The sequence below is a fragment of the Dioscorea cayenensis genome, unplaced genomic scaffold (assembly GCF_009730915.1).
Source record: "Dioscorea cayenensis subsp. rotundata cultivar TDr96_F1 unplaced genomic scaffold, TDr96_F1_v2_PseudoChromosome.rev07_lg8_w22 25.fasta BLBR01000219.1, whole genome shotgun sequence".
In the NCBI taxonomy this organism is placed as follows: Eukaryota; Viridiplantae; Streptophyta; class Magnoliopsida; order Dioscoreales; family Dioscoreaceae; genus Dioscorea; species Dioscorea cayenensis.
Window position 1 is genome coordinate 37732 of NW_024086610.1, and position 18122 is coordinate 55853.

General features: G+C 32.5%; 1 protein-coding gene and 1 pseudogene across 1 annotated transcript; both read left to right on the forward strand.

Moving 5' to 3' along the window:
- Positions 1-920: 920 nt before the first annotated feature.
- Positions 921-9532, forward strand: LOC120253826 (annotated as a pseudogene).
- A 2163-nt stretch (positions 9533-11695) lies between these two features.
- On the forward strand, positions 11696-12145 carry LOC120253828 (glycine-rich cell wall structural protein-like). The gene has a single exon (XM_039262047.1). The coding sequence runs from the start codon at positions 11696-11698 to the stop codon at positions 12143-12145; it is 450 nt and encodes a 149-aa protein (XP_039117981.1).
- The last annotated feature ends 5977 nt before the right edge of the window (positions 12146-18122 follow it).

Below are 18122 nucleotides of genomic sequence, written 5' to 3' on the forward strand. Positions count from 1 at the left end.
AACAAATTACAGAAAAAAAACCATGTTTGAAAAACAATGACCATCAACTGTTAAATTGACACAAAGAAAAGTAAAATACAGATGCCCTATAACAGCAAAATCTTATGACAAATGATATAACCATCTAATAGCTACAAAAAGTTTTTTGCCAAATAAGCTCAAAGAAAAATATATGAATTGATAAAAAATTGTGAAAATCAAAATCAAATCTTACCTCCTTAGACAAAGAATTGACAACAAAATCCTTGATACCTCTAATAACATATGCAAACAAATAATATAAAAAAGTTGCGTCTGGAAAACCATGCCAGCAAGATGAGAAGAAAAAAAACACACACACATACACACAATCTCTCTCTCTCTCTCTCTCTCTCTCTCTCTCTCTCTTCTTTCTCTATGTATATATTTACATACATTTATTATGTGTTATTTCCTTTGTTTTTCTATATATATATACACACACATCCATCTATCACAACTTTGTTTAGGAGTGTGCATTTGTGGTGATCATTATTCTCTAGTTTGTTAGAACCTTTTTCGTTCCTTATCTAGGTCTATATTTTTTTTACCTCTATGTATTTCCTTCATTGCTTGTTTTTATTTTTGTTTGTCTTCAATTTTCTTTCTCACATTACTAATGATAATTTTTCTCATTTTGTTAGTATGGGAGAGAAGTATTGCAAGTCTTTTATTGACATCATCCCTTAAGAATTGATCGAAGAAATCGTTGCATATATTGCTTCAACATCTTCTAGATCTCTTCATGATCTCAAGATATTACGTGGCTGGTAATTTTATTAATTACTCATAGCATAAAATCCATAGTTGCTTCTTTGAATTATGAGTATATATATACATATATCTTTTGTAGTTGTAAGAGTTTTTATGTAGCATCAAAAAGTCGGAAAGTTGGGGAGTTAATGCGGGTTGATAATTTATGGTATCTTGACATGAAGGAGTATATTAGTTTTCTTCAAAATTGTACTCGGCAAGACAATTTGGAAGCTAGTTCGGTGCTTGGATTGGTACAAAACTTATCATTCATTTTTTTTCCATGGTAGATAAGTTATAGTACTAATATTGACAATATATTTTTAACATTGTTTTTCAGATCGACTGTATGAAGTTGAAAATGGATTTAGGTATCCAATATCTAACAAATGCGGCTTTTAAATGTCATTTACTTGCTGGGTATGTAGGGGGAATTATTTTGTACAAAAATCAGGAAACACGTCCTTCTGGCATGACAATGCTCAACATGGTTACTACTGGAAAAGTTGATCATGCCTCAAAACCATTTGAAAGCAAAAAATCTGGTAATTATAGGATAAATAATTGCATATATTCTACAGCAAAATTATTTAGAGATATCATATGGAGTATAGAATGTAAATGGATAGAAAAAAATTGATGGGAGTGTGAGAGCCATTTGTGTGGTCGAGAAGTAGATGATATCCGTTGTAATGAATGGTTAGGTGAAGATGGATTAGTGAGAGAGTTTTGTAGTCAAGTTTGTAGATGGAAATATGAATTTAATTTGTTTACAGAACTTCTGTAATGGATCTTATCTGTCACGTCCCGACCCGCGGGCCCGCCACGTGACAACCGCCGCGACAATCCCGAGGAGGGACACACACCACTCAACCCTCGAGTCATCGCAAGGCTCACAAACTCCTGCTAAACAACACCGCAATAATAAAGGTACCAAAAACAAAACTTTCACTCGAAGAATCAATAGTAAAGTGAAAGATATACAAATCACATTACAGAGTTAATAACACTAGTGGATCCACTGCACTCATACAATGCAACCTGACTCGGGATACAAATTGCCAAGCACTGCGCCATGCATCGACCAAAACCACTAAAACACGGAAGAGGAGGAGGGTGAGTAACCATAGTCACTCGATGAATGGGTTAGCACAAATCTAACAGAATATCAAAACAAATCGAGAAATTCAATAAACACATTTTCACAATAACATAAATGAACTAGAACGTTCACATTTGCAACACAATGAAAAATACGAGGATACGAAACCTTGGTATTTAAAAACCAAAACATTAATTCTCACAGTATAGACAAAAACATCAACATGTATAAAAACAAATGCACTGATATAATTTCCCAAAATGAGTAGAAAAACCAACTTAAACAAATAAAAAGTCCTCGATAATCACAAAACCCTCAATTCGCATGATACATGTTCGAAAAAGCATTAAGATGTCAAACATGCTATGTGAAAGATCACACTCGAATATACGATTGCAAAGAAAATAGAATTTTTCCTCAAATATTGAAATTTCATCTCGATCAAATAAACAATGGCCTAAAAACACTCTCTCTAACTTTAGCTCGTCACATCACGACTAAGTTGAGAGCCGTCAAAGTCTTACACGCCTTAGCGTTGGCCCACGAGTCCCAGTGTGGTGACCGGGATCGATGTATCATCAATCGGGGCTCTACGCTCCCACTGATGCTGACAAATCAGCACCAGTCCCTACGCACACCTCTAAAGGCTGGCCCGTTGGGACCCACTCTCGCGATGAGTGAGGCCTTAGCCCGCCCGTCACCATCAAACCAACATGTAGTCATGAGCAATAATACAATCCCGAATCACTCATGTCACAAGGTCCTTATCCGGGACAAGCATTCACATATCGGGAATAAACATTATTTCCACAAATCCAAAGCCAAAGCATAGTAATGCATGTAAACTTTCAAAAAGTATTCCAATCCCGATGTGCTAATACATTTCAAAAACATTTACGTCCAAAATGTCAAGAATAACACAATAATATCACAGAAGCTCGAAGCATTGCTTTGAGACGATAAAACTAGTCGATATTAAACGCATTATAATATCCACAATCTAGAAGAACATGCCATTCAGAAATAAAAACCCTTTTGTTTTCATAACCATAAATATCAAAAGCATGCTTATACAAGTGAAAGGTTTTACAAACCATTTCTAAAAGTTGATGCCTAGAGTGTGAAAATAAACATTAAGTTTTTAGAAATACAATAAAAGGCATCAAAACAAGCATAGCTTTTGTTCTAGTTAAACCTCAAGTTACTTAGGATCATTCTAGCTTTTCTCTTTCTTGACTCACTAAGTTTTCCTCCAAATACAAGATTAATCCCCAAGGTCTAGTCTATCACAACCTCTAAATACTTTTACAAGTCATGAAAAATATGTTCATCTCATCACATATATTTACACCTACCAATATACATTAATTAAATCCTACTTTACATCATTAGGGTATTTACTTTCACAAGCCTTTACTATTCGAGCCTCTTATACTCAACAATGTCTTAGATCCTTATCATAGTGCCACTACCTCAACATTAATATTTACTTCATCTATAATAATTTCATTGTCAAAATACTCACAAGTTGACTATCTCCTCTAAGGATGTATTAAATCAAACTATTATTAAAAATTCACAGGAATATTCAGTCTTTGCAATTCAACACTTGTCACATATATAGCTCAAGCTATTCATCATCAACCTTCTAAATAAATTCCATTTAGAATAATAATCATAATCATTGGCATCCACCCGATATATATATATATATATATATATACATATGTATATCCCGATATGATCAAACTACAATTAAGCACCCTACACTATGCTCACAAGAACAAACCTCATCAATTTGTGAGAATCCTACTACATAAAGTGTAATTATGTCACCCATGGTTCTCGGATATTACAAAAGAATATATTAGCATAAATCTCACTGACTAGCCAAAATCATATATAAGGTTCCACAAGTTATTCCAATTCCAATATACTAGTGTAGTCATGTACCTTAGCATTCAAGACTTCATCAGGTTCCATGTACTATGTTTATCACATCATGCCTCAAAACTTGAAATTATGCATCATTAGGGAGATTAAATCATCCATTGAACATACATAATCAATTTTACTTATAACCCATAAGCTCCATGAACTTGTTGTAATAATCAGCAATTTCCATTCATCCACCAAGCATGTATATCCTCAAGTTCAATCTCAACTAACGTAAGTACAACATTAACAAGCTTTTCTCATGATTTTTTTCGGAGAGTAAACCACAAGTCATTTTAAATAAAACCATAGTCTCTAGTAGTCATCTACACTTTCTTTTTCTCCTATAGCCAGTGATTTGAAAACATGATAAAGCCATGGAAATCATTTCAGAAAAACAAATAAAATATTTTCGATACTCAATTAGAATTGTGCACTCAACATAACCCACTCACAGAACATGTTGCCTCGCGTGGAGACGCGCACACTGATTGGCGGTTTCCTTCCCCTTGGAGGACGCTTCGCCACCTAGATACAAGCAGGGAATCCAAATTCTAATGAACATAATAATGATAATCACAAGAAAATGTATAAAAATACAATTATACATGTCTAATACAAAACATTAGGGTTTTAGGGCAAAACATCGTCATTTTGGATCCAAACGATCTCAGAATGGAGTAAAACTAGTTCCAATGAGTTCAGGGTATGAAGAGCTTCAATGTGAACCAAAGAAATACCAGAAAAGACTCAAAATTTTCGGTGCTACAGTAACTTCCGAATTGCTACGATGAAAGCCTGAACCTTATACTATGGTTTTCTCCCAATTTACAACTCTAAATCAAAAATTTTCTTCTACAACATTCTCATACATGCATTATAAAATCATTGGCTTCAATTTAAGCCTATGAATCATCATATCCATGAAGAAATCAAAGTTTTTATACAATTCTAAAAAAAAAGAAATACGGAAGAAATACAAAACAAAAACATTGAATCTTAGGCTTACCGGATTAGGGAGTGAGAGAGGAATAAGTTTGGTATTTAAGTTTGCGGAAATTCTACGCGGAAATCTTCTAGGGTTAAGGATCGGCTGAACAAAGAAGCAAGGAGAAGGAAAATGAAAGAAGAAGGTTCCAGGTGGTTTGTTTCACTCATTCATTTTTCTCTCTCTAATAGGAAATGACCTAATTGCCCTCCCTAATAGAAAAATAATAGAGAATGGATCCAAATGACGGAATTGCCCCCGGATTTTGGCAGGATTTTCGCACATATCCTACTATGCAATCCAGTAAAAATCTACAAATGCAAAATGACTATTTTACCCTAATGTATTCACAAAAATAAGAGAAGATCATAGGTCCAAATTTGGACCGGGTACAACATTATCTGTAATGGAATTTTGAAGCAATGTTTAAAATTTCATTGTTTTCATTCATTTATTTGTTTAGTAATTTATTTATTTATTGAAAAATAAGTTTGGACTTAGGCTAACAAGTTCTTCATGATGTTTTTCATTTGAGTGTTGAAAACATGTTCATAACATTGTTCTTCATGTCTTTGTCTTTTCGCATACATTTCATTGTTCTAGGAGTATTGAAGCTGCTAACACTCCCAATTCAATTTTGTTGCAACTCCATCAGATGAAATGTAATCCTGTTATCACAATGAAACTGTAGGCAATCAACAATAATTGTCAAGAACTTGATATTTATTTTTGTATTAGTTTTCATATAAACCTTTGACAAAAAACATATGAAATTTTTACTACTCAACTAATTTTTCAATATTTATTGATTTAAACTCTTATTTTATCTTATTGTTGAAGTTGTTAGAATTATGTTAAAATTTTGACTTCCAAATCTTTCTCAAATTTCTGATTGATGATGGATTCTTCTAATTTTTAGTCTTTTATTGATAAAATAGTTATGATGATTTTTTTAACATAATGTGATGGAGATGATAAATTATCTTTTCTTAAATTCTTTTTTGTTTGGAATTATATGATGGTTGTAAAAAATGACTAAATTCATCATGTTTTTTGCATGGAGTTTTATTCTATGTATTTAACATAATAACAATAATTCTAAAAAAATTGAAAAAAAAAACCAATCAACATGCTCCAAATGGCAAGGAGTTAGGCTCAAATTTCATCAATCAATTTTAACATAATAATTTTTTTTAAAAGATTAGACCAAAAACAAAGTTAGGCTGCTATCCCTTCAAGACTCATCAATCTATTCCAATGCAATCTATCATAATAAAATTTTCAAATAAAAAAAATTCAAAATCCACCAATTAGCATGCACCAAATGGAGTGTAAAGGCTTTAAGGGGATAAACTTTATAGTATGTATATGTGTATATATATATATATATATATATATCCAAAATCTCATTTGGAAAGGTTTAAATGAGATTGTAAGGGTTATTGAGTAATTTCATTTGGTTTGTTTAACCAATCTTGAAAGTCCAAATGTCAATTGGAGAGGCTAGGGAGGACTATTAGTTAAGTTTTTTTTTAAAAGGTTAGACCAAAAACAAAGTTGGGCTCCCATCCCTTCAAGACTCATCAATCCATTCCAATGCAATCTATCATAATAAAATTTCCAAATTTAAAAAATTCAAAATCTACCAATCAACATACACCAAATGGAGTGTAAAGGCTTTTAAGGGGATAAACTTTATAGTATGTATATGTATGTATATATGTATTCCGAAATCTCATTTGGAAAGGTTTAAATGAGAGTGTAAGGGCTATTGAGTAATTTTATTTGGTTTGTTTAACCAATCTTGAAAGTCCAAATGCCAATTGGAGAGCCTAGGGAGTACTATTAGTTAAGATATATATATATATATATATATATATATATATATATATATAAATCCATGTATATGTAAAAGATATTATTATATTGGTTGATTAATATTTATTATGGAAGAAATTCATTTGATATTTTTTTTAAAAGGCATTATAGTATACAACCACCAATTGTCAACTTATTGTATTAATTACTTTAATTACATATATTAATTGATCATATATGAAAGAATATGCTACCTAATAACCCATTTGAGAATTAATGCTACTTGTTTATATATATATATATATATATATATATTGATGACTTTCACAGAGGTCTTGATGATCAAACTATATTTCTATTATAAAAAAAAACTCATTTCATTCATAACAAAATTCACATTAATTATTTTATTCTTCTTAATAGAAAAGCTTTCATCTTGCAATACATCATTCAAAGTGATGAACAACATGTTCGTTACAGTATTAAAGACGAAAGTAATGCATTCGATTGACAAAAACTCTGCAAAATGGTGGTAATATTGATCCAATCATCATCTCTATCAACCAAATGATCATGATCATCATTAATCTCCAAGTTATATTCTAAACAATATTTCTTCTCTTTCTCCAAAGGAAGAGGTAACGGAGGCAGCGATGGAGGAGGTGGAGAAGGCATAGTGAGAAACTTATAGCAAAAATTAGTCTGAGCTTTATCGATACCTCTAAAGGTGATTGACGACATGTCATAAGCCACTGTTGCTTCTTCTAGTGTATCAAATGTGCCTAACCAATGTCTTTCTTAGTAAAAGGGTTTCTAATCTCCGCCGCATAACGTTCCCATGGTCTCCTTCGTACTCCTAAGTACCCTGTCGATGCTCTACATCGTCTTCTCTAATGACGGGGTAAGATGATGCATTGTAAGACAAGCATGTCCATAGATGTGCAATGTTAATTGCTGCAAGATTGTTTAGTATCCTATCTCTATATATATAGTTGAATTGAATTTTATATATATATATATATATATATATATATTTAGAGAAAGAATTGAATTAGAAAATAGGTGTTGTCAGGATGTCATACAGTGGTCACTATAGACGTCCTTATATTTAAAATTTAGGGACATCTTTGGATTACGAATCAATTTTATTTATTATCATTATGAAAAAAATATAAAGTTTAATGGGAAATAGGTTCAATACACCATACTTAAGACAAAACAAACTACTAACGTTATTGTAAAATAATTGTGCAATAACATCTTTTTCTAAAAATTGAAGTAGTGTTTTTTTTTTTAAAAAAAATTCTCCTGTATAAGGGTGTGAAAATTTAAAGGCAAACACACAAAATCTAGTTCATAGATTGTAAAAGTCAATGGATTTTACATTTAACATAGAAGAGTCAACAATTGTGGCTTGATCATACTCCATGCAAGCGGGCCCGCACACACACAAAAAATTACAACAAAAGAGTATTAAATTAATAATAATAAGTTATAACGTAAGTTATATATATACTTCATATTAATCCTATCCCCCAAATTCACTATTTATCTAAGTTTTTTCCTGAGTGGACGTTTGGCCTACTTTGATTGGTTGATTTAGATCTAAGTTTTTCTTTGTGTGACATTTAATTTACTATGATTGGTTTATCTAGATCTAAATAATTGTTGCCCTCTTCTTCTAACCCTAGATCTAACAATGCCTCTCTTCCCGAGCCATCCTGCCGATCCCTTGCGAGAAGCCGCTCAGCCTTCTTCTTCAACTCGGCCACACACCGCGCGAGCAGCATCCCATCCTCGTGATCCCGTTCGAGAAGCCGCTTTATAGCGGATTTCCTAGGTGATAGCGATCGAGCAGAGGATAAAGCATAGGAGGCGGATCCAAGAGAGGCCAGCGGAGGAGAGGAGGATGAGGATGAGGGTGGAGTGGAGTGCGAAGGAGGCGCAGGTAATTTTTCTCCAATCCAAACTCAAAAAATTTTCAGCCCAAACAAATAAATGAAGCCCTAATAAAAAAGCTCTCTTGCAGATCCGTCTTCTTCCTTTTCTTTTCCCCGGCCGCGTATGATGACTGTTGGAAAGCATTGAAGTGGGTGGTGCATCAGTTGGACAGTGGCACAGCTGTGCCGGAACCATGGTTGGTGAATTTTGGTGATTCGAGTAGGCAGTTCTTGGCCGGAGATAGTGCCGGCGCTAACATAGCACACCATATGGCCATGCGTGCTGGAGCCAAAGGCTCAGAAGGTAATTTCACTTAGACGTTAGATTGCAAAATTTTTAGCTGAAATTACTATGATTCTTTAGTGTTAGATGTAATATGATATTTACCTTTTTTTTTTAACCCATTTTAGTTATTTATTTATTTATTACTATTATTATTATTTTTGGTAAGGTGTGAAAATAAAAGGAATGATGATGATGCCCCATATTTTTGGGGGTCAAAGATGGAGGGAGAGGAGGTGGGAGATGCACTGAAGAAGAGGTTGGATGAGCTATGGATGCTGGTGTGTCCGGCGAGTGCCGGAGTGGATGATCCTATGATCAATCCGTTGGCCAAGACAGCGCCGGATCTTGGTCGGATGCCGTTCTTGAAAATCATGGTGCGTGTGGCCGAGAAGGACTTGCTGAGCGTGAGAGCAATGGCTTATTATGAAAAGTTGAAGGAGAAGTGGGTGGATGGTGTTGAGTTGGTTATGTCTCATGGTATGGATCATGTCTTCCATTTGGATGAACCTGGTTGTGATCAACCTGCTGTGTTGACTAACAAAGTTATGGCCTTTCTTTCTTCATGATTTGGGGGTTTTTCTTTTTTATGTTTAAAAAATATTTTAATAAATGTAGGAACTTAATGATATATTTTTTTTTGTGTCCTCTTGCAAATTCCTGGAAATAAATGTATTCTCAGTATTGAATGCCAATCTTGGGGATGATTTCTGTTGTTTTTGCATATAAAATAGAGAGGATTTGTTTGTGGTTTTTCTTGTTTGTCCTTTTTTTAAAAAAATAAATCTTATTTAAGGAGTAAGGTTAAATGGTTTGAAATTAAATACTAAAAATTATTTTTATATTATTGCCTGGACGTGATGTGTGAATGAATCAAAATGAGTCCGGTTCCTATAGGTTAGTGATGTTATACAATCATGATTTTTTTTCCTTTTCAATTTAGGGTGTTCTATAAAAAGGTAGTTGCAGTGTTATGGCCTAGCAGAGAAATGAGCTTATGAGGTTAAAAAAAAAACAGAGAGAGAGAGATAGTGAGCTTATGAACTTATAACAATAATCAAGTTTGGAATAATACATATTGCAAATAAATGATAACTAATATCTAAATGACAAGATATAAAATGATAGGTTAGTACTCATTTGATAAAAAAATCAGTTGAGCATCTTTGAAAATCCAATCCTTTTGAACAGATAAGATATAAAATGATAGCTTAGTTTAAGCATATTTGAAAATCCAGTCATTTTTATTTGAATTCATGTGTGCAGGTCTCACTTTTGGATGAAGATAAGACACAATTATTGACTTTGGGACTATAGAATTGATGCTACACTGCCATCTGTTAGCATTTCCATATTCATTGGATTTATATTAACTTTTTATGTACTCTTATACAGTAAATTAGATAAAAAAAAAATTATCCTTTGGTTATAAAAGTATGTAAGTATATGATGCATTGTGTAACAAGATCCATCTTTTTACTCTAAAATAAAATTTACGTATAGGTTGATAGATTGAGATTATCTGCAATCAAGTATATTTTATACTTACAAACTTTCATATGTCTTGCATTATAGATTTCTTTTAATTTAAATAAATTACTTGATATTTATTTCATTATGTTTGTTTTATAGTATTGAGACCAATTTAAATTCACAATAATAACTTAATAGAATTATAATGACTAAATACGGTCAAATGAACAACATGTAGTGTTTAATTTCATTAGTAATTTCCAAATTGTTTATTAAGACTTGAAATAGAGATATGATCTAAGGTTGTTTTTTCCCACATATTAGATTTAGATTTAAGTGAAAAAAAAGAAAAGAATAAAATTAGGAAAAGTTGGATAGTTGTTTTATTTATTTACTAAAAAACCTATTTATTTTCCTTTCATGTTTAAATGGGAACAATTCACTTTTACGAATTGGAAATTATGTATGTTTTTAAATAAAACTTTCCATATCTCTTGCAATACTAAGTAATATAATATAAATCAATGATAGGATGGTAGAGAACATCCCTTTTTTCCCAACATAATTTCCATATTTTAAAAGGGCTTAAGTATTAAAAAAAAGTATAAAAAAATAATTTTAAGAATTATTTTGCTATGGAATTGATCAATAAGGAAAGTTTCAACCTTTTTTTTTAATAAAAATACATGCTTAAAAGATTTTTTTTTAAAAATAGTTTTAAAGAAAATCTTTTTTATCAATGGATTATGTTTAGCTTAATTAATATCAAATAGAATTATAATTTCAATTCCATTTTTAAAGTTAATAAATATTTTTAAAAACTTAATTATTTTGGTATGAAAATCAACATATTCTTAATATCTTGCAGATATACTTCTCATACTGAAAATAATTTAAAAAAATTGACATGAACAATGATATTTTTTCTCTCAAAATTGATATTATCTTTGTAATATTTTGTTTTGAATATATTCAACCCGCAGCATTAGCTCGGGTATTTAATTTAGTATATCATTAATCACAAGTTCAAAGCGTTTAAAAGTCCCCTTATTGACGGTTTTAAAAAATAATAATAATTATTTTATATTTATATAACCTGAAATCCTTATTTGAAAGTTTGAAACATAAACTAAAATTATTTGAAAAATAAACAAAAATTAAAAATAAAAAATTATGTGTTACTATGTGAGAAATCGTCAAAAGCATAGAAATTGGTTTTGGCGCGTTTTAAAAGTCCGCATATCAAACATGGGGAGTAGTTAAAATGTAACATCCAACAAAGCCACGTCCCATGCAAGAAAACCCTTATAAATAGCCCTCCCTTCCACTCTGCAGCTCCACATCCCTTGCTTCTACTTGTGCTAGCTACTACTACTACATCCACAATGGCTAAGAACACAAAGCTTTTGGTTCTTGGCTTCATGCTTCTCGTAGCCATAAGTCTGTCCTCGGCGGCGAGGACCTTGAATGAGGAATATGGCGGAGGATATGGAGGTGGTGGAGAAGGACATGGTGGTGGAGGATATGGGAAGGGAGGTGGGGGTGGAGGTGGATATGGGAAGGGAGGTGGCGTAGGTGGTGGTGGAGGATATGGGAAGGGAGGCGGAGGTAAAGGTGGACATGGTGGTGGAGGATATGGAAAGGGAGGTGGAGGTGGAGGTGGAGGTGGACATGGACATGGTGGAGGTGGTGGTGGAGGATATGGACATGGTGGCGGAGGAGGTGGAGGATATGGACATGGTGGCGGAGGACATGGAGGATATGGACAGGGTGGTGGAGGAGGACATGGAGGTGGAGGTGGGGGTGGACATGGGGGTGGACATGGACATCCTTAGAGGAAGGATGAGTAGATCCATGGATGAGGAAAAACACTAGAGTGAGGATGAGCAGCTCCATGGATTGATATATCTATGTTTGAGCACTGGTTGTGTAATAATATTATGTGAGTATCATTATGTACTATCCATGATAAATAAAACTACTGCTCTTATGCTTGCTTTATTTATTTGTCTATTTATTGATCTCCATTATTTATCTCCATATTCTATCAAGTGCTTTTCTCATTTATTTCTGAATTTTGTTAATAATAAATAAATAAATTTTATTTATTAAAAGATAAATATTAGAAATTACAAATTGTAATGAATAAAGAAAATGACAAAAGAGAAGAACAACTAAAAACTGCTTATGTGCACCTACTTGTTTTCATGAAGTTTATATTTTTTAAAAAAAACCCCAAACCCAATCAAATAGTTCCAAATGGCATGGAAGGGATTTAAGGGGATCAACTTTATATAATGTATAACTATAATGCTGCACAAAAGATTTCTATATTACTTGTATTAAAAAAATCTTATGTTTTTTCTCCTGTATAAGGGTGCGAAAAGTCAAAGATAAATCACACAAAATCTACTTTACAGGTTGTAAAGTTCAATGAATTTCACATAAATGTACGATTCTAGAAGAGAAGGATCAACAATTGTGGCTTAATTATACTCTCATGCAAGCCAGCCCCTATCCAAAAAAAAAAAACACCTAGGACATTAATATGTTATCATAATATGTAAATGATGATCTGGATTTTTTGGTAGGAAGGGAAAACAAAATCCAAGCAAAGATCTCTTGCCAATTATGTTACAAATCTAGAGACAGCTAGACACAACTACATATGAAGCAGAAGGGGAATATTATTCAAACGGCGGGATCGGTGGCACGCTTGAGAGCGTAGGGGGCGGAGGAGGCAGCGTCATTGAGGGGTAGGGTTAGGGTTACAAAAAAAACAATCACTGATAAAACCCTCTCGATTTGATGGTATACTGATCCTCAAGAATAGAGAAATAGGTGTCAGGCAGTGTTCCTAACATTATATTGCTGTCGGCTTTTAATTGGCCAATTGACTAACAACGGGGAATCGGGAAGAATGGTTTTACTTTCTTTGCAAAACCTAAAATAATCTGGCGGGATAAATTAATGCAAAGTAATGCCCGGGTATGCTCACTCGAGGGGTGTTCCTCATATTATATTGTTGTCGGCTTCTCATTGGCGCGTTGACTAATAATGGGGAATCGGGAAGGATGTTAAAGTGGTCCAGCAGAGGTATTGATGATAGAGGAGATTGTCATGCTTTGGTTTAAGCAAATTCATTAAAAAGACAAAACACTCAACCAATAAGGAATGATCAAATGTGCAACAAAGACAAACTCTTAAGGAATAGTGATTTTGAGTCACTATTTATTCCAATTTTCAGATACATACATATATATATATATATATATATATATATATATATATATATGTATGTATTAATATATGCTTTTGATTTGACAAATGCATGTATATAAAACATGATGGTATGATGAAGATGGAGGAGATGATAGAAGAGAGAGAGCATTGTTAATCAACTATGGTGAAATAATCATTCCATGTTGTCTTAATTGTGCTCTCTGCTCTATCTGTCATCATTATCATATCACTTTCCTTCTCTGTCTCTCTTTCTTTCTAACACTCTATCTCCTTCTTTTTTTTAAGGTTTCATTATTTACATATTTCTATTAAACTTTACTATATAGTTCAAACAAATATATTTAAAGATAAATTTGTTATACTTATGGTTCAAGTGCTAAGGTAACAATGGTGTAATGCTTTTTGCATTTCTTTTCTTGTTTTTTAAGGGAATGTTTTTGTTTCAGAATTATTTACAAAATTATTCATATTGTTATTGTTTGGATTTGTGTAGACATGCACTTGAATTAATGCTTTTCAGATATCTTTATCCAGAATCTTAGGCATGCTTTTCTTTTTATGATGTTCGCTCTCAGGAGGTGTATTTAGTAAATGCATTTTTTCCTTTATTTATTTTTTCCTTTTGCTAAGATTTGATTTTGATTTTTGATTCTCTCAATAAATTATTCTATGTTTTTTTTTGTTTATATATATATATATATATATATATACATCCATTTCTAATAACTTAGGTTGGGAGTTTGGAATTGTGGCAATCTTTCTTCTCTAGTTTGTTACAACATTTTTTTTTTCATTATTTAGGTTTATTTTTTTTTGTTTTCTTTATGTATTTTTCTCCAATGTTTATTGCTTTTCCTTTGTCTTCAATTTGCTTTCTCAAATTCTTAATGATCATTATTTTTATTATGTTAGAATGGGAGAGAAGTCTTGTAACTATTTTCTTGGAGTTATCCCTCAATATATTATTGAAGAAATCGTTGCATATATCGCTTCAACATCTTTTACATCTCTTCATGATCTGAAAATGTTACGTGCCTGGTAATGTCATTGATTATTCATAGCATTAAGCTAATTGCATTATGAATACATATATTTATATATATATATTTATTTATTTATTTATTTGCAGTTGTGAAAGTTTTTGTGCAGCAATGAAAAGCCGTAAAGTTGGCCAGTTTATGTGAGTTGATAATTTATGATTTATTGACATGAAGGAGTACATTATTTTTTTTCAAAATTGTGGCCGGAGAGACAACTTGGAAGCTCTTTTGGTGCTTGGATTGGTGAAAACCTTATCATTCATTTTTTTCGTGTTAGATAAGTTAAACTGGGCTAAAAAGTAATTGAAGATATAAATTAAAATCAATTTCTCAACTTGGTCTTCCAAATATATAATTTTTTTTTTGAAAAAAAACCCAGACCCAATCATATTGCTCCAAATGGCATGTCAAGGCTCTTAGGGGATCAACTTTATATAATGTATATATTTCACATGTGAATTGGTGGGATGATAATTTTACATATCATGCTCATGTTAAGTAACATGTTGGCATATCATGTTTGAATTAGCCTTAGTGGGTTTGGATAATTGATACTTGTATATATATATATATATTACGTCATCCAATTCGACCAAACCGGGTCATTCGGTCCAACCAATTGACCCATGACCCGGTTGTTTGTCTGGTTCACTTTCCGGTCCGGTTCTAAAGGCAACTAAAAAAAATTCAAAATAATTTTGAAAAAAATGTCTTGCATTAAATTCATTTATCTATCTATTTATGCTATTTATATTTTTTTTAATGTAATAAATAAATACCTGTGTAATTTTTTAATTTTTTTTATTGGAGTTGTCGTTCACTCATTTATTTATAACCATTGAGACGTACCTAAGCATTACCTTTTGGTCTCAAACTTTAAGGCGTTAATTTTATGCTCATTATGTTTGTCATGAAAAAGTCACAAGTTCATGGCTTCTTGTCTATATTTTTTGTTATTAAACTAAAGCGCGCTTCCAATCATTTATGTAAACTACATTTCAATATTTAATAATGACAATTGAGAACTGGTTAAGACTAACGTGTTTTACTTAATATTAAATGTCTATTGAGAACTTTATTGCAGGCACAAAATACACAAAAATATTTTGTTATAATTAATTAACATCCAACACCTATACATGTATATATCTTATTTATGTATTATAACAAGCCACTATGAATCATTGAATGAGTTGGTTAGAGCATCACTTTAAACATGGAGAGGTCACGAGTTTAAACCCCTAGAGATGCTAGGCGGTTATGAGTTGCATGCAACCCAGCGGGTTTTGCTAGGACAGTTCTGGCTCGGGCCATATGTCAGCATGTGCCCTCTCTAGTTATATGTTGTTTTTGAGATTTGGCCACGATTGGTGGTTTACTTATGTCATATATTCATCAATTAATTGTTCTTTTGGCTTGATTTAAAATAGAAATAAATCATCTCTAATATGATATTTCCTAACATAATACATGATATCTTTAATTACTAGCATAGAAAATACTAAGGCAGTTAAACCCAGCTCAAGCATTGACTCGGTCAAACTCAGGGTCGATGGGTTCAACCGAGGTTGAACTGAGATTAATAATAAAATATTAAAAAATTTATTATAATTAATAACAATAATAATAAAATAATATAACCTATGTCAATAATTGAAAAACACAATTAGTTATATATATATATATATATATATATGTGATATTTAAAATTTTAATTTTATATATTTTTTAATTTTTAAAATATCTGAAATATAATTAAATTTAATATTTAAATTTTTACTGTCATTGATTTTTAAAAATATAAAATATATTAGACAAAAAGCATAGGGGTTATCATGCTCCTCGCCCAACACTTCTCCTAGGACGCGGCTCACACACTTTCTCCTTATCTCTCTCTTTTTCTCTTTTTCTCTTTTTCTTGTGCTCCTCCCTCATTTTCTCTACCCTCACTTCCTCTAGCCAGGCATTCTCACCGCTGCATTTATCCTTTTCACTTCCTCTCCTCCCATGTTTTAATTACCTTAATTTATTCTCTGTTCTCTTGAAAGAAAATTACTTTTTTAACCCTTTAAAATCGGCTGAGTCAACCAATTCCCAAGTAAACCGGTCGGCGGGCCTAATTAACCTATTTTTTTGTCCGATGCAAAAACGAGTCAAAATATAGAACCGAGGTCAACTGTAGCAACAGTAGTTTTACTGTTGAAGAGCATGCTTGTACTTAATAAGTTTGGTAATTGTCATGTTAGCTACATGACAATTAGGTATGTGTCTTGTCTGTAATAGTGTCCAACCATGGTTAAGTTAGCTAACCATGAGTTTAGTTGCTTGAGGGTTAAGTCTCTTGGAGCCTATATAAGGCACCCTTGTGTTGTAAGGAGAGGAATCACCTCTTGGGCATTATAGTCCTAGCATCATCCTCATCCTTGTATCCACCCATCCTAAGTATTATGCAATAAAGAAGTCCCTCATTTGAATACATCTCTTGTCTCTTCCCTCTTGCCTCCATCTCTCATGCTCCCTCCTCTCTAAACTCTCTTTAGTAAGCTTCCGCACTAACCGTTACTTCACCCCGGATGAACCCCCCGGAGTAAGTTGAACGGCATCCCCAACATCCTCATCGTCATCCAGACGACGGCGCTGCTGCTGTAGGATCTAGTGGTATCAGAGCTACAGTAACCTTCCTCGAAAACCTCAAGGTAATGTTTACCATGCAGGGGTAAAACCCTTAACAGGGTCCCCAACATGTAGATAGTAAGTTTTACCTTGGTATTATAGCTTTTATTTGATCCATGAACCCATATCTAAAAATCTAAAAAATGAGTTTTGTACAGATCTTCGAAAAATATTTTTGAGCTTAAAAGATGTATCTTTTATATAAAGAGTTTTTCTAACTAATCTAAGAGTAAGACAAACTGTAGAGCACCAAACAGTACCCGCCAGAGGACAGGAGGTCCGTTTAGGGGAAAAGGAGTGTGGAGGTAAGTCTGGACTCTGAAAGTTGGAAAGATGAACTCTCATATATTAAAAGATAATCAAGATGATCTCAAAAAATTATACTTCCGAGTAATTATGCAAAGTGGAACACTCAGGCTTTGGAAACTGGAGACTCTACAAGGATCGCCCAAGTACTAGAGGGAAAAGGTCAGTAGGTCCTAAGACGGTAAGGTTGAATGAGCCGACATGAGAATGTCCATGGTGAAAAGGAGTTTAATTTTAAAAACCCACAAAAAACTAAAAAACCAACAAAAACCAAAAACATGTTTTTACTTACAATAATTATGGATCAAATAGGGTTATTTACCAAGTTTAACTTCTATCATATTACATGTTGTGGATCTTGTTACTGCATAAGTATTCTCTCTTATTTATTTCAAGTTATTCCAAAGTAGTATTAAAATTAAAATTTTATTTTACTGCAAAGTAGTAGTAATTTTATATTTTCTGCAAATCTTATTTCAGTTCAATCTAAAAACAAAAATTAATCAAAGTATAACAACTATTATCTTAAATCAACAAAAGAAAATCAACT